General features: G+C 39.2%; 1 protein-coding gene across 3 annotated transcripts in view; it reads left to right on the plus strand.

The window, feature by feature from the left end:
* grik2 (glutamate receptor, ionotropic, kainate 2) overlaps positions 1-24,497 on the plus strand; it is a 214,937-nt gene that overhangs the window by 114,506 nt on the left and 75,934 nt on the right. For all 3 annotated transcript variants that reach the window (XM_026369948.1, XM_026369946.1, XM_026369947.1), the window contains exons 7-9: positions 8,641-8,784; positions 11,169-11,276; positions 14,709-14,822. In XM_026369948.1, coding sequence (XP_026225733.1) covers positions 8,641-8,784; positions 11,169-11,276; positions 14,709-14,822 — 366 coding nt within the window. The remainder of the gene's footprint in view (positions 1-8,640; positions 8,785-11,168; positions 11,277-14,708; positions 14,823-24,497) is intronic.

Here is a 24,497-nt window from a genome sequence, read left to right on the forward strand (position 1 = left end):
CTGCTCACTGTGTGGTTGGTATAGGCCCACTCAGTGCCAATGCACTGTAACAGCTAATTATATAGCAAGGAAAGGTGATCTGGTAGAGCTCACTTTTCATATGAGATTTTGACAATTTTTCTTGCTGAAATTTGGAACGTTGTCACATCTCAAACAGAGTGAGCAGAGTCGCAGAACCAGCAACAATGATTGGTCTAGAATTAAAAAGAAAATGAGACTGTTGCTGACACAAATACTGTAGCTATCACGGAAATTCAACCATCAATATTCAATTGCACAGATGAGCAAGGGAAGCTACTAAAAAGGAAAGTGACCTCTCAGTGCTATAAATAGAATAACTTCTGCGTTACCTCTCAAAGATGAAAAGCACTCCAAAATGAGAAAGGACAAGGAGAAATGATGTGGATGTGGCTCATCTCTCTTTCCTTATCGTGTATTAGCTGAAGTCTACACTTCAGAACTTGGAATACTGTGTGCAGGCATTTATTTACTGTAGTTTCCCAAGTGAATTTCATGCTTAAGATAACAACACAGTAAGTGTTCACACTCACCCTCACTGGTTAGGATGACCAGTACCATAACTGAGCTGAAATATGACAGTTGGATCGATGTGTTGATGAAGTGCAAAACCTTCTTTGAAAAATACTGTACAGGAATTTTCTCAGGGGTACAAAGTAACTAGGTACAGTTTTGAGGTATTACTTCTTTACTTTTGTATTTCTATTTTGTGCTACTTTAAACTTTAAATCCTACGCTGTCTTTTACAGGAAAACATTATACTTTCCCCCCACTACATGTACAGTATCTGGAAGTTGAACTTAAGTTTCAGAGATCATAAATATATATACATAGATATATTAAATAAATCATATAAAATACAGTATAATCATGAAATGTACAAGATACCCAGCCATAATTCAAATTATAATCATAAGATTTAAATGATGATCATTAAAGCGGTGTATATGTTGTTGGAGTAAGCTCCAGCTTTACCAGCTGCAAGTAATGGACACAATCACGGATCAATAATTGTGATTTGATAATATCATAATATTTGATGTTAAATAAGCTGTTATGCAATAAGAGCACTTTTATTTTTTGTTAATTTTTGTGGTAATGTTTTTATACAAGCTATTTATCAGGTATCTCTACACTGCAGCATTGCTACTTTAACCTAAGTGAATGACGTTTTCTAATAATAATCCCAACCCTATTTGCTCATGTGCTAAGTTACACAGTATCAATATCCATTTCTGAAAATGTGACATCAAAGGACGTCAAAGCACAGGAGACAAATGGTTGCTGGGGGAATGCAGTGTAAAACAACAGCGTGTTCATCTGTAAGCACAGCAGGTGTCTCTGCACATTTTCTGACTGACGTCATAGTGGCCGTTAGCTAAAAATAGCAGAAAAGCCAGTCGTATGGCAGATTTGCAAAATGTACTAGTTCATTTAACTCAGTCCAAACTGGAACATTCAACACTGTCATTAAACTTTAACCTACAGGTTGTACTTTAAAAGCTTTACAGCGTTTTTATACATATTGCATCCCTTGCTCATATGGTGTTTTTAAATACAGAAGTGAGAGCTCTGGTATTGTGAAACTTTAACGATGAATCTTTACACTGTAGCTGTGAACTTTCATGCAACACTCACACTCCTTAATTTTTTTCAAAATTTTTATCACAGGATTGTAAAGATCATCAGATTAAACATAGATTGTGTTATGTTGGTCTTATATGTAGTGTCTAGTGGAGCATACCTGCTTGTGGCTGCTACTGACATAGCTGAGTGTACATGTCTTGTCAGGAGAGAAGCATAAGGTCTTTCCATTACCAAAGCTCTACAGCAAGTTCCATATGTCCTCTGCTTGTATCAGGCTGGCTTTTATTTATCACACAGTCACTTTGTTTCTGCAAATCAGTTTGTTTAATTAGCATCAGTGTCAGAATACAATGAATAAATTCTTAAATATTCATTTCCAGTAATTACTGTTTGTTCTTGTGTCTCTCTTACAAAAGAGATGTTGATCTTTGTGAGATTCCCTTATTAATTAAAACCTAATTAACTAACTAACTAGCTAATGTTTGAGCTGAGATTTCTGTAAATTAAATGACAAGTCATCTAGAATTTTTGGTTCCACTGACCATAGCAAGTCGTACGTATACACTGGCCTGTTCACATAGAAAAACAGACAGAGAGAGAAGTGACCCTGTAATGTGATCCATCTGTGATTAATAAGCACCATCCTCCACTGGTCCTGCCTGTGTGATAGGATGAGTAACTTAACTACCCAAGGTCTTAACTATTGGCTGAGAACTCTCGTTTGTTCTTGTAATTTGAAAATAAATTGAGTGAGACTCCAGGAGCATCACCAGCAGGTATCATGCACATAGTTACAGTATGGCTTAGTGAGGCGCCTACATACATACCAGTAAGTAAGTTTATTATCATTTATTTGATTTGGTGACAGAGACAATAGCTGCAGTTATTGATTTTAAAAGTGGCAAAAACTTTGAGATCACCTGAAAGTAGTGTGTAGTCTATAGAACTAATCAGTAATCACAAAGACACTGTTGCACAGAATTTAATTGCAATTGCGTTAAGTTCTGTGTTGATATTTTGAAAGTAACATACAGTAAGAGACAACTTACAAATAGGCTAAAGATCGACATACTCAATGTTTTTCTCTAACTCTAACTAAAGTGCTTGGGCACCTTAACTCAACCATTAACCAACTGATTCCACTGTAGCTGCCAAACTGGATGTTGAATTTAAAGTTTTTAAGGCTTGTGCATTTCATACTGACTATCCACCTCAATCACCTCCTTGAAACTTGTTTTCCTTCAACAACTCAAATGTCAACCACAATATCATCAGCGGATATAGTAACGTAATTATGTTTGGTCTAGTTTAATTTAGTATTGTGACAGTGAATGTCTTGCACATGATAACCAGCTATACTCACTGGCAGGTAGAACAGGATGCTATTGTACTAAGCCATATGTAAAGACTCTCAAGAACAACTAGCAGACCACTGAATATCTTTAAAATATCCAAACTGGGTGACACATTTATTTTGTTTTATTTCTTTGGTGAAGTATATAACCAAATGATACAGTTCATACTACAGTATTTAAGTAAGCTAGTATGCTACATACTATATGTACCTTGATGGAACTTTAAAATACATATGACTTGATAATCTCATTTTATGATTCATACACATACACTGTTCATGTACTGTTCTTTGGTTGTGTAAAGCTGCTTTGTGACAATGTCAATTGTAAAAAGCGCTCTACAAATAAAATTGAATTGAATTGAATAAGAAAATACATAAAAAGTAATGTCAAAGACAAATGTTATAGGTAATATTTAGGTAGAGGATTACTGCTGATATACATATTAGGGTCTCTTAATACTGAGTGTAAACTGGCATAACTCTAAAGTTACGTTCCATTAAGTGATGGCTTTAACAGTTGGATTTCTTCCGACATGGGGTCCCAACTGAAAATTAGTCTTAGCCCTCCATCCTCCATTAATTTAATTAAAAAAACACATAATATATCCAGACTACATTAGGGTGTAAGCAGAGATAAGAGCAGGAAAGTGACTCATTTTTAGCTTATTTGCCCCTCCTGTCACCAGAGAATATGCTGGTCTGCTGTGGACAAAATAATTTATGACATACCAGTACAGCTTGTGTGTACAGTGCTGAGAATAGCAAGAATGGCTGATGGCAGTAAGTGACCTAGTCATGACTAAGGCCTCTAATAAATTCCAAAAGAGTACAAAACAAGCTAAATTTTTAATCCCTTCAAGTAGCAGAGAGGAAGGGTCCAAGTAGCCATGGAGCAGTGAGGGAGGGAAGATACTGAGCTCCTCTGGGTAGTCGGCCTACTGTTAAACCTCCCTCACACACACACACGCACACACACACACACATACAGTTCTCCTATACCTACTCTCCCCAGCTTGTTCCCAAGTGCGCCCTCATCTCTCAAGGTGTTTATGTTTCAATCAAAAGAGCCAGAGCAGTGTGACCACAGCTTTCTGTGTGACCAGCAGATCTCCGGCTGCAGCTGCCACCCTTCACCGCTTTAGGAATCAGCCATAAAAACACCATCTCACCAATCCCGTTTCTTTTCCTTTTTTCCTGCTATTACCAGCCTAGCCTCTGAAAGCCTGCTTATGGCCTCGTGTCCTGCTTTCTGAGAGGAACTTGAAAATAAATCCATCACTGTCCCCTATGGTGGAATTTTCGCAAGGTCTAAAATCGACCTCTGTCTGTTTTTTCCTTGTGTTTGAACATGTGTAACATGCAATATCACTTGAACATAACTTTGGCTCTATTGAATCTCATCACTGTGTTCTGTGTGTTATACCAGAAGAGACAGTAGATCAACACAGTAGGCTAGTATTGATTTTATTGGATCTAACAATATGAGTCAGTTATTACAGGTCCTGCCAATGTGACAAACAATCTCCTCGGACAACAGAAAATAATAATAATTATAAGAGCAGCTTGTATTTGTTCAAGGTTTTGATTGATTCTAATAGGTTTCCTATTACAGGACAGTATTGTCCTGTGCTATTTTAAACATTTTGCTTTCAAAGCACAAAAAAAAAATGTTCTTGGGCTTTTGTGGACTATTTTAGATTCTAAAATGAAAGTGTCTTACTTTGTTATTGTTGAAGGTCTCTTGCATTAAAAAACAAAAACTGACAAAAGACAAACAAAAAATGGAGTCGAGTGGCCTTCACTGAAGTTCAAAATATGTAATGTATCAAAAACGTTCCTGCTGAATCTGCTCCTCTAAGAAGAATCAATCAATCGTTTCCTCTGATGAGGCAATTGTACTGAGAACGCTTAAGCTCACTTCCACACGTGCTTTTAGAAAAGACCATTGCTGTTCTATAGTGGTTTGCACTGCACGGGATGAATGATGATGAAGAATAAAGCTAATTTGCAGTGCATGCCTCTGTGTAGGATTTGAAATTCTGGTTACAGAAAGATATAAAAAAAAAAAAAAAGCTGTGCCTTTGTAGTAGTTTAGACACATATTTAAGCATATATTACATATGTTTAGTAATTTAATAAGTAATACAAATGCCTCCTCTCTTTATAAGAACTCCTTCACACAAGCAAACCTGCTGTGGCATCAGAAAATATTTCAATCATCTTGTCATTTGTCCCTACGCACTTATACAACCTCAGGAGCATCAACAGGAGCATCTCATAAAATGGAGCCCCCATGGCAGCAGGCCTCATAAAAAAAGCCATTCTTTTCCAATTGAGGAAACATTGTACAGACAGGAATTAAGCTGCTCATTGTCGTTCCTCAATTAAAGAACTTTAACCAAACTAGAGGAAGTTAGCAGCCTCCAAACCAGTGGCTAGTTAAAAATTCACTGGTGCTATAATAAATTAGTCATCAGAACCTGCTTGTGAACCTTAATAACTCAGGTTAGTGCTTCTTCTGTTCCAGGCCCTGCTCTCTGCAGAGTGCATTTACAAAGAGCATGCTTCAAACCGCCATTGGGAATGATAACTCCAGCCTGAGTCTGGTGAAAAGCTATTTCTTTCCACTTTGTTTCCATGGCAATGTTGATGAGCTGGTTGGTTAGGAGGGGGGTGGACCTTTGCAGCCATCAAGTCAGACCTGAGCATTTTTACAATTCATAAAACTGTTGAAATCACTCTGAGCTTAGGAGATTTAATAAATCTCCCTGACTCTCTGTGAAATGAGCAACAAAGAAAGAGAGAGAAAGAGAGGGGAGGCAAAAATGAGGTGGAAAAATAGACAGCGTCAGGGGTAATGCTCATATTGGCTGACACAAGGGAAAAGCAGCTTTTAAAGCGTTTAGCTTTAATTTCATTCAGGAGTGACATAATTGATTTTAATGAGATGTTTATAGAGTGAAGTGCCGGTGTTGCTAAATCATTTGCGAGACTGCCTGACGGGTACTTGTGAGGCTCGCACCGGGGAGAAGCAGAGAGGCACACAAACCTCTGCCGCTGCCAGAACTCCTCCAGCAAGCCTCTGCTCATCTTCACTCACTCCCGCACACTGCTGAATACATTTGGCTGCTTATTTTAATTAAGAGTGCATTTACTTCATGAAATACTTTCTTAACTTTGACACCATATTGACTGGAATGCTTCAACTGGAATATCATTATGTTGATTTGGCCTTTTAATATATGCCCCAAAATGCACATCATCACGAAGTGAGGCCATGTCAGCCAAGTCCCAGCTACGTGAGGAAAAATACAAGTTCACTTATACCATCCAACAAATCCTGCTGACTTTTCCTGTTTACGATATCAGTGCTGTGATTGACTGACAGGGTGTCACATTGCTATTATGAGGTCCCCGCGGGCCTGTGCGGTTTATAGAGGAGAGAATGGATGTTAGTGTGAACATCACAAAGCTGCAGCTCCTGCCCTCAGCACTGAGGGGAAAGACTGGCTGCCATGAAGCTGACAGTCACACTAAACCCTCGCACCCGAACACATAAAGTAGTGTTGGACTAAAGTCAGTTTGTGAAGGCTGATGTCACACACTGTTTTTGCCAAATGAACAGCTTTGGTCATGACTTTAAAAAGTGAAAACCTGCCTTTATTTACATGTACGTTAACAATAGCTACATCCCCAGTGAGGGGATTTTATTTAAACCTAAACATAATCACTGATACTAATATTGGTGGTGGGTTTTATGATTTACAACCTACTTAAACATTTTTTGATGGATTCACCTGATTCTGGTCTCACAAGAGAGTTGCACAAGACATTGGAACACTGCAACCCATTTAACATAATAGCTTCTGTCAGACGTCATCACTGTCTGGTCAGTGCTCGTCTGTGTTAAGTGTGATTCCACAAGGCAATGCATGAGAGAATCTCGACATAACACACAGGACAAATAAGACAAATAACAACTGTGAACATGTAAAAAGCTGGTTACTGTGAATTGACCGTCTCTCCAGAGCCTGGACCATTCTCAGCACAGACATGTGACACCTCTTGTACTATCCCCAGAATGAACTGCATTGCACACATGATTTGTAGCGACTGCATTTGTGTACTTCATGGGCAGATTTTCATTATCTCCAGGGGATAGACTTTTAATCTTGGTGATCTCCAGTGAATTCTACATATCAGATTATTTTTTTGCACAGAAGTAACTTCACATTCTCACATGTGTGCAGCATTGGTTAATTCTATAATAACTGTGATTTTAGTCGGAAGGGATTGTTTCCATCCTATCACTGTTTGGCAGCCGTATCTGCAAAACAGTCCTCCATGTTGGTCTAACCCCCAACACGGACACTTCACAGCCTCCAGGTGACACCCACACTGCAATAAATTCACACTCCCTTTGCTTTAACACCTTCTTCTAACAAAGATTATTAATACCTCCCACTCCTCTGGGCACATGCTGAAGCCTGTCTGAATTTATTTCAACATCTCTGGACGTCCATGCATCTGGACACGGGGACAAACCCACGTGCATTCAGTCACGTCGAATAGCCACTCGAGTATTGCACCACACTATTGTAGGCAAAGCGTCACTTTAAGCCACAGCCTTACCGATGCTCAGAGTACGAACGTGGGGGAAAAAAATGACAGATTTGAGAACGATTCTTTTTTTTTTTCCTTGCAGGACAATGCTTCCCTAAGCACCCTAGGGCATGATTTTCATGCAACAACTGTGCAGAGCTGTTTTGATTGTTTTTCAATCAAGCGAGACAAACACTAATTAGATTTTTTTTTCCTTTTTTCGAGGAGCTGCAAAATTATAGGCTTATTTCATGAAGCGTGGATGACTGGCACTTCTCTGATAGCTTTGTCGCCACTCCTCTATTTGGCCGGACTGCTTACTGTCAAGACTTTAGGAATATAAATGTATAGAGACAGAGAGAGATTGTCTGTGCATATGAAGCTTGAGAGATTTTCATTTGATTTTTATTTAATTTGTGTGAATAGTGTTCTGGCGCATTAAATGAGATCATAATACCAACATATTCTATTTGACACATGCTTTCACTTCCTGGTCTTGGTCCACATGTGGACATCCTGACAGTTAATCTTTGTCCCACTATCTGGTTGGAATCATCTATAAATGCAGCGTTACGTGCATGATTATGGAAAGTATTCTAATAGATTTTTTACCCACTACTGTATAGTGCACACGACTTTTACTACTCACATGCTACATACAGATGTTTATGTGCACTAAATGTTCTCAAAGGAACAAATCTGCTATTGTTTCATTGTTTTTTCCCCCTTTTTGCTTCATTCAAATGTTAAATTTGTTCTTCTTCTGCTTGTATTTCCTTTTGTCTCCTGCAGAATATAATCACTATTCCTGCTGCAAGATATTTTGCTCAGTTTCTTATCAGTGCATAATATGTCAACAATGAAATCATCAAATATTTATAGCCACTGTGTCCACAGCATGCTAAGTTGCAGATCCATACATACTTCATTCATTCATTTATTTTGACGCAAGGCTATTGATATTTCTGTGATTCTGAACAGATCCATCTTGCCAGGCTGCGCAGATTTGTTGTGCGATTTATTCCATGGTAATGATGGTTTGTCCCCCACCCCACCCTCTCTGTCTCGCCTTGCAGACGGATGCCGCACTGATGTACGATGCTGTGCACGTGGTGGCCGTGGCTGTGCAGCAGTCTCAGCAGATCACTGTCAGCTCATTACAGTGCAACCGACACAAGCCCTGGCGCTTCGGGAACCGCTTCATGGCCCTCATCAAAGAGGTAGATGCTTTTCTACCTTCTCCCCATCCTTTCTCCCTTCTCAACACACGCAGCACCTTCACACAGAAAACACATGCTCACAGGCAAGCAGAGGAAAACAGAATGTAAATAAGGCTGAGGCAGTCAAGAAGAAGGGAAAAATGAATAAATAGAAATGATTTATCTATGTATTTATTCATATGGAAATTATTTTACCAGTTTGTGTACATACATACTCCCCAAGGACCACTGCCATCTTGAGTCTGCTCTCTGAATTTCCACATTCATCACCGATGCAGAAACAAAAACACATTATTTGATAATTGCCCCACAGTTTGGTGCATTTGTGAAGCTGGGATGGTTGATCTAGAGCTTTATATCTGTGAAGAGGCCAGAGATAAGGCAACCCATATTTAGGGCTCTCTTACCCACTGTTCCCCTGTAGTGTGCAGAGATAATGAAAAGACTGTTAAAATTAAACTGGATGTATAGAGGTTTGACAAGCACAGAGGAGCCACACAGATTGGGATGTACTTATATTGAGCACATATTTTTTCCACCATGCAGATCTCATGTTTTCTGCTGTTTTTAGGCAGGTTTTGTCCTCTAACTTAAAGCTCTATGATACTGGACAGTAGAAGCACAGAAGAGAATGCCAGGCATTTATAAGATGGCACTGTTTAATTTGCTACAGTGTAGGATAGTCATTACTGATGCTTGTCCTAATCCAGAATGGCACACAAGGTTATGTGACATAATAATATTGTCTTTTTTGATTTTTTGTAATAAACAAGAATGTATGTTTGCCACAATCTGGAAATACAAAATGTATCATGATACAGACATTTTAATTCAATATGTTGCAATGCTTCAGGAAAAATGAAATGCTACAATTTGTTTTTAATCTTTAATTTTTAATCAAATATTGGGAAAATATCAAAGTCATAGTCATAGTATAAAAATACACCACCATAGCCAGTAAGAGTCTTAAACAGAAAACCAAGTTAACTGTCTACAACATACTTTAGCATGTAAAAAAATGAATATTTTTGAGAATCGAAACAATATCACTAAACATAATATCGCAACATTCATTGTTTTCTTACACGCCCTTTGATTATGATTGCACTGTACTGCATCTGTGTTAGCATTTCAGAGTATATTACAACAACAACTGAAGCAGTCACAACACTAAAAGAAAAAAATGGATGCAAGTATAGTCCTACTTCCCAGAGGATGACGCCCTTGACCTTATGTTTTACACCATTTTAGGAAATAACCAGCTTGTTTCATCAACTGTAGTTCTATCAACACACATTGGAACGTTTGATTTATGCAGTATACCCATTGGGGTAATAGTAGAGTACAAAAACAACTGCAGCCATTATTTTCATCACAGCGGCATCATTTTTATATAACACAAATAATTCAAACTAAGAACATTCGAATGCACTGAGATTAGTTTGGAACACACCCTTGTGAACCCCTCAAGGTCAGAAGACCCCAATTTCAGTAACATTTTGGTGACAGACCTGGAGTCTTTTGTATCATATACTAACATTGTTTCGCTATTGTAGAATCTTTGGTTAGACCAACACATCCTTAAAAGCCTCCAGTTTTCACTTGAACCACACGGTTGCTGAGCACCTAACACCAACAGTTGGTGTTAGGTGCAGTCTGAAACCTATATTTGACTAAAACTTGACTTGTTAAATTTGTTTGGTTTAGACTTAACATAATTTAAAATGAGGTGCTAAAATGTTCCCAAACCTGGTCTTCAAGGTTTACCTAAACACTGGAAGATATGGGCAATGCCTCAGGCCTATCCTTGGAAATAGTAATTCATAATAGTTCACGTTCCAGTGACATCTTATTGTCTCTGTGATGAACAGTGATATTAATGAAGAGGTATTGAGACACTGAGTCAAAGTAGTATAACAAATGCTTTCTAGCACAGTTGACTGTTCTGAATGAATAACTTCCAGATCTGTGACACCCACTCACCCACACAAGACAGGCACTGAAGTCCCTGGCTTCCAGTCGGAGCAGCACTGTGATGATTTGCTGTGCTTGAGAAAAAGCCTTTTCTGCTCCGAGCCACTTTCATGCTACATTGTATCCTATCCCACCCATAAATATCTGTAAAGATTGGGTAATTGCCTTTCCACTGTTATAGATGCAGCCTCAGAGTGTCTGTAGGCACCTTAATGCTAGAGGAAACTGTACAAACAGAAACAATGTGTGAAAGAAGAACAGAAAGAGAGCAATTGTTCTCACATTTTCACTGCTTCTCCTTGAAAACTGACATCAAAAACATATTTGAAAGTGGAAATGTAAACTTGATGACGGTTGAACGTCTTCTGATCTGATATTCTCTGTCTCTCTCCTCTGCTTTCTCTCTCCAGGCCCACTGGGATGGCCTAACGGGGAGAATCACTTTCAACCGGACCAATGGCCTAAGGACAGACTTTGACCTCGATGTTATCAGTCTGAAGGAGGAGGGGCTTGAGAAGGTTGTGTGTTTTTGACATATGTGTGTGTTTTTGAGCACTGAGTTCACCTGGTATGACAGTGTGATGAGAAAAAAATTACATAAACCAAGGTGTAAATGCACCAATCAATTATAAAAAAATCACATGCACAAACCCAATCTGCAGCATTACTTCATTAGCTTATAGATGTAAATGCAATCCATTAATTAAAACTCTTTGTCAGCCATATTGGTGGTCTGTAGGTCATGGGTAACAGTGAATGGAAATGGCACAACATGTCTACTTTACTGTAGGTATGCAAATAAAATTATAATTTTCACCAGTGACTCAAACGCTGTCAGACGTTCTCAGACAGGTACTGGAACCCTGAACTTATGTAGACATTACCAGGTGCATTTGAGAACACAAATGTCCAAGTCAGTCAGCCCTGATATTAAAGTGAATGAATATCACATAAGCGTTATGTTGAAGAATGTTTGAGATATTTACATAAAGTCCTCTGTACCTAAAATCTGTTTCATTTTGACAAATAAGACATTCTCCTCTTATTCCAGATAATTACATAATGAAGAAAATAAATACATTTAGAAAGTCTCGTTGGTTTATGAGCAATAATGTTACAAACTGTATCTGTTTCAAAGTCATCAAAGCAGCAAATACAGAGTTTTAAAAATGTACAGCTACTTTTTGAACAGTTTCTTTCTAAAGGGAAAACATCTAGAGCTATTTCACATTCACTTTTGTCATGCTGGGGGATGGCACTATACACTCTGATCTGGCAAAAGTTATTATTAGACAGTGGATCACATTATCACTGCAAATACAAGCTCCAGGGCGAACAAAGCTCAAAAAGTAAAAAATATTAATTTCTCTAAAAATTTGCTTCCTCTCTCTCTCTCCTCATCTTGTGCTTACATCTTAAGCGGGAAAGTGGGAGGTAGTACCACATGAGAAAAATACATTTTAATACAGTTAGAAGCACTTGTTGAGTTGCTTCTAGTGCCTTATTTTGCTCTGTTAAAAATAATACTTCCAAGTCAGATTACAATTTATTACCATCGAGGTTAAAACACAGCGCTTTATGCACGAAAGGGACTCTGTGAACTATCAGAGCATGTGTTAGTAGCCCTGAATTTCCCGAACTAGTGTATGGAAACATAGATATCACAGGTTTCAAACCATTGCCAGTGTTTTAGAGTTGAATTGAGAACAATCAACAACAGTTTACAGTGGTACGGTGTACCACACCATGACTCTCTTTTTCAGATGTGTTTTACTTTTGTGTATTTAGCCGCTGCTTGTGCACAGCCAATCCTCCAAAGACCTCTCTGTCTCGGTTGCTGGGAGATTTGTGATGCAACTACCAAGCCTTGATAAGGGCTATGTACTGTAATGAAAATAAATTGGATCCATCCATCCAAGGAGTACACGAGGATCAAACTGCTGTAAGATGGCTCACAGTAGCACGCTGAATGAGCCTGAAGTTTACCATCAATTTGAAAGAATGTCCAGGGTTTTTCCCCCCAGTGTTTGTTACAAAGTTCAAATCATAGATAGTTGCGAAGGTTTCGAAGGAAGATGGATGGCATGTGACAACGATCCAGACTGAAATTCTGGTATCTATCTGGTGGGTACGTCGGTGATACATGCAGTAATTTGCTAAGGGTGCTGTAAACACATCTTTAAATAATGAAACCTAAATCAGAATAGAAACACAGATGAAAACATAATTTAAATTAAACTCATGATGCCTCATCAGGTAAAAACTAAATGAGGATATGAGACACATTTCACACATATTTGACAAAGCCTGTCCACAGTACTTGCATGTGTCTGATTCGCTCTCTGTTTACTCAGAGCGTGCATGATAAAAGCAGATGTAGAAGGTGACTCTGATATTCCAGGATACTTGCGAAGAAAGAGAACATTGACATCACAGGTCATTTAGACAGCACAAACATTCAAGGAGTAACAGTGATAAAAAAGTCTGTTTTTTTTTCAGTGAAAGGAAGGAGATGAAATATGACCCAGGAAGGTTGCTTGGAGTAATAGATACATGAGTTTGAAGGCTTATCAAATGCAGAAACACGGCACCGTGAAAGCTTGCACAGCTCTGGAAAGTTATCAGAGTCACAATGATTTTATCCTCTATCACAAAGTAGAATTACACTGTTTATTACAATGTAATCTGGCAGCACCATGCACCCGCATGACCGCAGGGATCTCATGCATTTGATTGCCCATCTTAACATTCGCTAGATGATGCATAGCTGCAAACGTCGAGCCATGTTTCGCTGTTTTGCAGACGGACTCGTAGTATTCTCTCGAAAGCCATTTGACTCTGAGAATTTGTTGCACTGAATCTGAGGTACTAATCTGAACACTGTTTTTTTTTTTTTTGGTTCCTTGTGTGTCTTCCATATGAGCACAAGGCCACTGAGAATTTCATGCATGGGTGAACCCCATTTCACTTTTATGTGCTTTACAGTTACCTGCTGCTTTAATTTGGCTAACATCCAAACAAAATCCAAACCACACCTTTACATCTGTACAACTTTTGCTAGGAATGGCACCTCTCCAGTGTGCTGCACTCAATTTAAGATTTATTATCAATGGGAGGAGATGCTGCTAACACAGCTGATACAAATATTATTCTGACATGCAATTGCAAACACTTCACACTTGGGCATCCTCACCGGTGCTTGCCTCTCAGCAGCTCCTGACCTCTGGTCTGTGTGCTGTGTGCGCCTGCACCTCCATGAATAATTAACTCTATTAATAAAAAACCCTTCAGAAGCCCTCCAGCCTCATGAAGCCTGAATTAAACAGTTGATTTGCAATTACAAAGCCTATATCAGGCCTTCGTGCAGGGGCATCAGAGGAGCCCTGAGGAGTGTGTGGCTAATGTGTGGGTTGTGTAGTGTTTGCGGTCCTTTTCAGTGATGCTCTGGGTGATGGAATGGGGTGTGGGGGCTGACAGAGAGAGGATGATGTGAAGACTTAAGCTTTTGCTATCGTCTTTTTCCTCCTTTTTTCAGAAGAATGCCCCCTCCTCCTTTCAGCCCTCTTCAGTGTTGTACTCCAAAAATACTATGGGGCAAGAGCATCATCCCCTAACATTATTCCCTGTGGGACAGCATGAAGGGTTCATACAGCTGTCAAATTACACTATTTACTGTAAAGTATACCGTCAGTTTGATAATGTTACCACTAAAATGTCTTTGTTTTTGTAAAGATACACATACATTTTTACTAGCCCAGTATAGAGCATAGCAGTTAAATTCACATACTGACCCCTGATTTTAAGCCAGCTGCTGGTAAAAGAAGTAGTGGGTCCTTCATTCAGAAAAGTAATTTACTGACCATGTCCTTGTGCATCTGTGCTACATTTTGTGTTCTGCATTATACCTGCTGTACAGGAACCACAATTTAAAAGTGTTTATTGCTTTACAGATTGGTACCTGGGATCCTCCAAGTGGCCTGAACATGACAGAGAACCAGAAAGGGAAGACAACCAATGTCTCTGATTCCTTATCCAATCGATCCCTGATCGTCTCTACCATACTGGTACAATCTCTTTTTTTTTCTTTTTAAACTTTCAATTAATCAGTTTCTGAGCTGTTTGAGTCAGAGCCTAGGCCATTGCACCACTGTTATGTCTCTCCAACACACTTTTTTCTTCCTCTGTGAAGCTTTAGCAATTTGTTTGCATCAACACCAAACACAAAACCTGAGTAGGTCACAAAATAATCCAACGAAAATCCAGAGCAAAAATGTTTTGTTTTGAAATACAACACTTAATAGAATCAGATTTATTGATTATACAAAATAAAAATGTTTTATTACAAACTTAAGAAAAAGTTAAATGGAGAACCTAACAATTAACACAGCAACATTTGAGTAACAAGAGATCTTGATCACATTATGGCACCTGAGCACCACAAAGCCAAGGAGGCTACAAAATAAAGACACAAACACACTTGTCGCTCAAGTGGTTGTGAGCTGCTTGACTGGAAGTCAATCTATTCTCCGGCAGGACCAATTAGAGAAGAAGCTGGTTAACACTGTGTCATTCTCCTAAATGGGGACAAAGGATGTCTTTGTGCTGAGGTGGAAAATATCAGATAAAGACAAGCATTTACACACAATAATACATATTTTACATGTTAGTTAATAATTACATTATGAAAAATCATTGTATGTGAAAAAAGATGTGTGGTTCTCAAGTAATATTTCAATGTTTGCTACTAAAGATATATATTTTAATTATCATACAAGCCCAGGCTGTGATTCAAATATCCTTTATATCTCAAAAATCTAATTCAACTAAGTAAGATCTCACTCATTCCTTTGGTCTTAAAATGATCTTAGGTGTTGCTCCATAATGTATGTCTCCCAAGGCACGTTTATGTGACAATGTTCAGATTTGCAGAATATAATTTATATTTCATGAGACAAAAGAAAAGACAGTTGTACAAAGCACGGTTTCCACTTAGACACTGAGTTTTGTGGAGCTTCCAACTGTTCACACTCTTCTTCATCAAACACCCTTGTTCATTTTCATAGGCACAATTTTACACTTGGTTTTAAAATTATCGGGTCACAAGTGGACCCACTAAATACAAGTGTAAATAACCACTAAGCTGTACAGTGATCTGATCACTTAAACCACTTGCCATAGTAAAACTGCATAATAAATGTAAAGGAAACTGTGAAACAAATAAGGTTAAGTGTTGCAGTGAAGTGGGCAGCTACTCTAGGAAAACCTCATAGTCAATATGTGGATGGGTTTTATTCAATACAGAACAGGGATGGGACATCCGAATGAGAACTGCATACAGGTGTCAGCCAGTGGGGGCTTTTTTTTTTTTTTGTCCCTGTCCACAAAGTCGGATTGTTTTTTGACCAAGCTGACTATCTGACTACCTGACTAACTGACTACCGTTGAACTTAGATGCTCTGTGCACTTCACTACTGTTTTGAGTTTGAGTGGTAAAGTCTCCCAAATTCAAACTCTTTCCTCTTGCAGCCATTTTAGGCCAACAATGTGAACATTAAATATTGCAGCTTTAAATGTCTGTTTATAACCAATTGTAATGGTGTTTTATGTGAGACCAATTATAGAAGGCTATAACAGCTCTCAGGCATAACAGACTCCTTGCAAAGATGTCATTATTTTTAAGCTTTTCCTCTTGAAAAATCCTTCAGTGCTTTGCCTGAGCTGCCCTTTCTTTTTAGAGCACTTTCTGGGGATGCTGCACTCCAACTCAATTGAAGTAGAGTACCCCAAAGCGCTGCAGTTCCAAATTGCCAGTTGACTTCACCACTGTGGAGGACTCCAATTTGGTAGGGCCAGGCTCAGGCAGAGAAAATTGACTGATTGATCGTCCAATAAGATTTCATGGTTTACGGCTCTGCTTCCAATCGACCAATTTATCAGCCATATTGTGTTATCGTCTCTCTTGCCAGTGGTGCAAAAATACAAGGAATTCAGAGAGAACTTTTTCATTTACAAATTTAGTAGCTACCCATGGAGATCACGTCCTTGTAAAATCCCCGGTTAACTTTATGGATAATGTTAACTCTTCATACTGTACCTCGTACCTCTGCTGGCTTTGAAACACCACCCAACTCAAGGTCTATGTACTAGATTTTATAGAACCTTCAGCCATATTATAGTCCAACCCTGTTTCCTAAAACCATCCTATGCAAATAAACTGCAACCAGAAAGGTGTCTTTGTAGGAACCATTAAGTTTAATCATAACCATTGCAATGAAAGATTCCTTTCATTGCCATTGAAAAGGAATCAGTTAAGATAATAAAATAAAATACATTTTATTTGTATCCATAATTTCATGTAGAGCACTTTTTATGACTTGCTTGTCTTGGCTCAAAACTTCTTGATGATGAGTACAGTAATTAGACAAAACAGTACTAACTGTCAACTAGATTTTAAACTTAATTAAAACCACATAGTAACAGAAAGTAAATGCAGGCAAATTGATAAACTCCTTTTACAGAGTTTGGTTGGTAACCACTCAGAATTGGTCAGATAAACATCTTTGTATAGCTAAAAATCACAAAACTGGTTCTGAGGACATTACAATGACTACAACATACGGCATTGTACTTGCATCAAGGCTGGACTAACCCTCTGGTTGGGACATATGTCCCCTTTTTTACTTAACGTTTTGGCAAACAAGCAATTTGTTGCAATGTCTCACTGCTTCACGGTGATGCAAATTCTCTTGGATGCCACAGTTGTTCACCAAGAAATGGCCCAACATGTATCGGAAATGTATGTCTTCTGTCTACAAGTTAAAAGAGGAGACACAATAATTAATGAGCTCAAAGGTACATACTTGAACCTTGGACTCCACTTAATCCCATATTCAACACACAATCATGAGTGATATTGATAAAGGTATAATCAAGTCCCCAGTGACATTTATTCAAATTGCCCAACAGACTTGCTACATTAAGGACCTGGGGCTCCAGCTAGGGCACGTGACTGGTCTTGGATCATTTGTTTATCTATTTCTAAATAGGTTCAAATGTACAGTATGTGCACGGGCAGCTAACAGCAATAGGCACAGACTAGGATCCATGTGAGAACCACAACAGAGGAAAGAAACTGGTTGAAGCGAGCCAAATTAAAGCTATTTATGATCCTGTTATTGAGGAGGCGAGCACAAAAATAACAATATCAAGTAAATTGCAGGTTGTCATTATTTACCGTGGGCCTTCTTTCCTTCCGCGTGCTGTGAAGTGATTGGATTGCAGTTATTAGCAAAGACTCTCTGCAGCTGTAATTGCCATATCAGGACTGAGTCATGGGGAGACGTGTGATGGCTGTGAACAACAAGGAAAAGGAGGGAGGGCTGACAATAATTGGGTTTGTTACATTTGATTGATGCGCACTTTCATCCAGCTTCTCATCATTTTCCCAGGGATTATGTACTATAAAACATGATGTAATTACTGTTGAGACTTTGGCATATCAACAGTTTATCTACTTTAGAGATCACTCTAGTAATGTTTAAGTGGAGATGAAGTACCTTTAGGCTAATGGCTGGAGCCACAGATAATATACTGTGGAATGGTTTAAAGACAGCAAGAAACAGGCCTGCTTCCACTTACTGTACACAGAAACAATTCATGTTTTATTAGGTCGTGAAGAGGAATGGTAGGGCAACCTGCAGACTGCTCTAAAATGCAAAATGTGCGAATGTGAACTCAGGGTTAGTGATGCAAAATATTAAACTTTAGGTTTCATTTAAAATGTACTGTACTACAAAGCAACCCACCTGAAGCAGTTGAGGCATTTAGAATTTAAAATGTTTTGGTCAAAAAGATTCAGGCGATTCAAGCATTGTCGTGACCAGTCATAGAATTCCATGTTCCACTCATTCTTTTAGGACATAAGTCTTAAACTCACAAATGTAGACTTTCACACTCACTAATGGTGCTGTCCCATTTCACAATCCTGCATATTGTTACTCTCCCATCCTCCTCCCTGATCTTTTCCCTCCATAGAGGTTGTGACAACATCAGCAACACTGATGGTTTTTGTCATAATCGCCACAGCCGCTAGAGATCAGCCCTAACTGTAAGACATATTACAGTTATTTAGTTTATGACATACTATGACAGCCATTTAAAAGGGGATAAAGTTCTAAATAGTTGGTCTGCATATAAGAATTGTTGGTAAAGGATCTAGAAACTGCCAGTTTAATGTTACAGTTTTTGCCTTTAAGCTCGGCAGTTTCTTATGTCATGGTCTGCACAGCTGAGCTAAGTGATGGGGCCAAAATCTGTAGTATCTGTGCAAAAATGTATTAAAAAGTTTAACTGATGGCAATATAAGGCTTCATCCATCTAATTCTGAGAAATTAGGCATATAACTTTTACAATGTGGCCTTTTTACTCCAAAATTCCTTCTTTTCTGCATTTCCATTGAAAAGGTAAATACATTGTGCACCAAATTTGATTACCTCAAACTGCTGAAGGCTCATTTTACTCTAATAAAGACTATTTGAATACATTTTTGCACATAATAATCTATCCATGACAAGTACAATACACACAGTACTGATTATATTAAGAAAAATCTCTCTCACTGTTCATATAGGCAACTGGCTGTTGTTTAACATGCAGTACACTTAAGAAATTGTGAACCTTTAAGGTACAAGTGCACTAAGAATCCATAAATACATGACTACTACTACTTGAGTAATTGTGTAGATATATAACCTTACATTATTTTTTATCAGTAGTAGGTACTTTACCGGGTGTTTTTTCTCTTCAGTACACGTGGACCTAATTGAGAAACTACTTTTGAAAGCGAAAAAGGAAAGGCACTGTAAACCTGAAGATGAAAATATCTCTGACTGTGGCGTCATTTAAACACTTATTTGTGTTTAGCTTCCGGTATCCAGGGCAACTGTTCTTGGTCAAGACCTGAGGAAATTCAATCATGTTGGTGCCAGGGCTCATAGACCTTGCACATTGAGAAGAGACAGATGTGGAAATATAATGAATAAATAGGATCAGCTATAATAATTACTGGAGCATACTGCCAAATAAGTAGTGTAAAGGATCATTAGACTAAATGCAGCAGCTATCAGACATATGTTGTTAACATATCATTGTGATTATTTGCAGTGTCATGCATCTAATTTTTCTAATATGTCTCCAGGAGCCAGTGTTGCCACCAGCTAATCATCTGTGGGACATTAACCACTTTGTAATACAGCAATATTAACAGAATTACGATGGTAATGAAACAGAAAGCAGCTCCTTTTTCTACCATCAACGGAAATATTGTCCACATGGCTCCAAGATGAAAACAAAATGTGTTTGATCATTGATTAAATGTTTTTGAACCTGAGCAAGTTGTCAAGTTGATATTTAGTTTTTAGTTGTTAGATAAATCCTTCAGTCTACCAGCTGGCAATGCACACTAGATTAGCCTGCAACCTAACTGCTATGGCAAAGTGGCCCCTAGGTATATCATTATAATAGTTTAAACCCTTCAGAAAAATAAATGCACTGATAAAAAAATTAATAAATAAAAAAACATGTCTCACATGAAAATATGCTTCCAAATGGAAAAGCGTCCAAAAAAGTCTTTTTACATTTGGAAAACTCTCAATACATGTTAAAATTTAAAAAGCTAAAAGCTTAAAAACAAAACAAAAAATACGAACACTTTTAAAAAAAACTTTAATATTAAGGCCAATAGAGAAATTAAAACTATGCCTCAAAGCAAAAAAACATGCAAAGTGAAAGAGTAAAATAAGTGTGTAAAATGGTGCACGTTTGTATTGCGGGGCTGTCAAAATAACACAGAGTTTGTGGTAATTTAAACAAATATAAGTAATCACAGACAAATAGTAGTAAAATATTCTGTAAAGATGCTACTGTGATACTCAAGGTACTGAAACCAGTCTGCATCAATCTTCTATGATTATGTGTCTTGTCTTTGGGTACTGGATCATTTTATTGTTACAATCTTCTTCTTCTTTCGGCTTTTCCCATCAGGGGTCGCCACAGCTAATCATCCTTTTCCACCTAAATCTATCATGAACATCTTCTACCCTAACACTAGCCAACCTCATGTCCTCTGTTAAGACATCCATATATCTCCTCTTTGGTCGTCCTCTTGCCCTCCTGCCTGGCAGCTCCATCTCCAACATCCTTCTACCAATATACTCACTATCCCTCCTCTGAACATGTCAGAACCATCTCAGTCTGGCCTCTCTGACTTTGTCGCTAACACAGGCAACGTGAGCCGTCCCTCTGATGTACTCGTTCCTTATTCTGTCTAACCTGGTCACTCCTAAGGAGAACCTCAACATCTTCATCTCTGCTACCTCCATCTCAGCCTCTTGTCTCTTTCTCACTGCTACCGTCTCTAACCCATAGAGCAGAGCTGGTCTCACCACTGTCTTGTACACCTTTCCTTTGAGTCTTGCTGACACTCTTTTGTCACACAACACTCCTGACACTTTCCTCCACCCGCTCCAACCTGCCTGCACTCTCCTCTTCACCTCTTTTCCACACTCTCCATCACACTGAACTGTTGACCCCAAGTACTTAAACTCCTGCACCTTCTTCACCTCAGCCCCCTGTAACCTAACACTTCTACCTTGATCCCTCTCGTTCAGACACATGTATTCTGTCTTACTACGACTGACCTTCATGCCTCTTCTTTCCAGAGCAAACCTCCACCTCTCCAGCTGTTCCTCTACCTGCTCTCTACTCTCACTGCAAATCACAATGTCATCCGCAAACATCATTGTCCAGGGAGATTCCTGTCTGACCTCATCTGTCAGCCTGTCCATCAACATAGCAAACAAGAAGGGACTCAAAGCTGATCCTTGGTGTAGTCCCACCTCCACCTTGAACTCCTCTGTCTGACCTACAGCACATCTCACCACCGTCATACTTCTCTCATACATGTCCTGAACTACTCTGACGTACTTCTCTGCCACTCCCGACGACCTCATACAGTACCACAGCTCCTCCCTCGGCACCCTGTGATACGCCTTCTCTAAATCTACAAAGACACAATGCAGCTCCTTCTGACCATCTCTGTACTTTTCCATCAACATTCTCAAAGCAAAAATGGCATCAGTGGTGCTCTTACGGGGCATGAAACCATACTGCTGCTCACAAATCTCCACCTTCTTCCTAAGCCTGGCTTCCACTACTCTTTCCCACAGCTTCATTGTGTGGCTCATCAACTTTATTCCACATCTTCCTCCCTTCTTTCCCTGTCATTTTCCTCGTTCATCAGCTCCTCAAAATACTCCTTCCATCTTTTCTGCACACTCTCCTGCGTTGTTAGCACCTTTCCATCTCTGTCCTTAATCACCCTTACCTGTTGCACATCCTTCCCATCTCTATCTCTCTGTCTGGCTAGCCTGTACAAGTCCTTCTCTCCTTCCTTTGTGTCTAACCTGTCATACAGCTCATCGTAAGCTTTCTGTTTGGCCTTTGCCACCTCCCTCTTCACTCTACGCTGCGCTTCCTTGTACTCCTGTCTACTTTCCTCAGTCCTTTCTACATCCCACTTCCTTCTAGCTAACCTCTTCCTCTGGATGCATTCCTGTACTTCCTCATTCCACCACCAAGTGTCTTTACCTTCTTTCCTCTTTCCAGATGACACACCTAGCACCTTCCTACCTGTTTCCCTGATAATCTCTGCTGTAGTTTCCCAGTCATCTGGAAGCTCATTCTGACCACCCAGAACCTGTCTCAACTTCTGCCTGAATTCCTCACAAGTTTCTTCATTCTTTAACTTCCACCACTTGGTCTTCTTTTCTGTCTTCCCTCTCTTCTTCTTCCTGACCTCCAGAGTCATCTTGCACACCACCATGCGGTGCTGTCTGGCTACACTCTCTCCTACCACCACTTTGCAGTCACTAACCTCTCTCAAATGACCTCGTCTACATAGGATGTAGTCCACCTGCGTACTCCTACCTCCGCTTCTGTATGTCACTCTATGTTCCTCTCGCTTCTGGAAGTAAGTGTTGACTACAGCCATTTCCATCCTCTTAGCAAAGTCCACCATCATCTGTTCTTCCAGATTTCTTTCCTTCACACCAAACCTGCCCATCACCTCCTCATCACCTCTGTTACCCTCACCAACATGCCCATTGAAGTCTGCTCCAACAACAACTCTCTCTCCTCTGGGGATACTCTCTATGACCTCATCAAACTCACTCCAGAATCTCTCCTTCTCTTCTAACTCACAGCCAACCTGTGGCGCATACCCACTGACTACATTCACCATCACCCCTTCAATTTCTAGCTTTAGGCTCATCACCCTGTCTGAGACTCTTTTCACCTCTAGGACACTGTTTACAAACTCCCCCTTCAGGATCACTCCTACCCCGTTTCTCTTCCTATCAACACCATGGTAGAACAGTTTGTATCCTCCTCCGATGCTACGTGCCTTGCTGCCCTTCCACCTTGTCTCCTGCACACACAGAACATCTACCTTCCTTCTCTCCATCATGTCTGCCAGCTCTCTGCCTTTCCCTGTCATCGTGCCAACGTTAAGAGTCCCTATTCTCAAACCTATGCTCCTGCCTTTCCCCCTTCTCTCTCTGACCACGAACCCTTCTGCCTCCCCTCTTTCTTCGACCAACAGTAGTCAAATTTCCACCGACACCCTGTAGGTTAACAGCATCGGTGGCGGTCGTTGTTAACCCGGGCCTCTACCGATCCGGTATGAAAGTCTTGTGGATGATTCGCATGGTTATTTTGGCAGTTTTTACGCCGGATGCCCTTCCTGACGCAACCCTCTCTATTTATCCGGGCTTGGGACCGGCACAGAAATCACTGGCTTGCAACCCCTGTGGCTAGATTATTTTATTGTTACAATATACAATTAAATTATAAAATAATAAATAAATATTATAAGAAAAGTTTCTCTTTATAATGGTACTGCTACTGTATATCATCAATATAACTATATATGAGCTATATATATATGCAGTAAATGACAATAGAACCTCATGGATAATTTTCATAATACTTTATTTATTGTTTATTATATATTGTTTTCTTTTCTAGTTCATTGTAGAACGGGTAAACTCAGAAAGGTGCCTTCACTGTACAACATATTTGCATAATCACAGTACGCAAAATGCCTGGCTGTCAAACTGGAATTTGTTGCTGAATATAAGCTCAGGTCAATGCACTTAATTCTGTAGGCTGAGGATGTTCTCTCATCATATCACCTTCAGATGTTATCACACTATTCTTTGGTCTTTATCTGTTGTTATCACTACCACATATATGGGCCAGTATGTACCTGCTCCACACGCTAATAATTAGTTGGTAATTATCATGCACCACTTTGTCATTTGGTTTAGGCAGGAAACATGGTTCTGTTTAGATTTAGGCACAAATAAAGTAGGTTAGGATGATGGATTAGGTAAAAATACAGAATCTACAATGATTACATCAACAACACTGGGTAGGTTCATCAAATGGGACACAAACTATCATTATATCACTGAACGTCACTCTGGCACCTGTAATATTTATTAAGCCTTGATAGATATTTTCATTTTCCCACACATCTTGATTATATAAACTATGCCAGTAGGTAGGAGCTCCTTCTGTGAACACACATTAAACATTCAAACTGATGGTGGAAAAAGTAAGTGAAACTGTTTTTGAATAATTAGTTGAATAGTTGAACCTTTGGCAGCAAAAACCTCAAT

The sequence above is a fragment of the Anabas testudineus genome, chromosome 16 (assembly GCF_900324465.2).
Source record: "Anabas testudineus chromosome 16, fAnaTes1.2, whole genome shotgun sequence".
Taxonomy (NCBI): domain Eukaryota; kingdom Metazoa; phylum Chordata; class Actinopteri; order Anabantiformes; family Anabantidae; genus Anabas; species Anabas testudineus.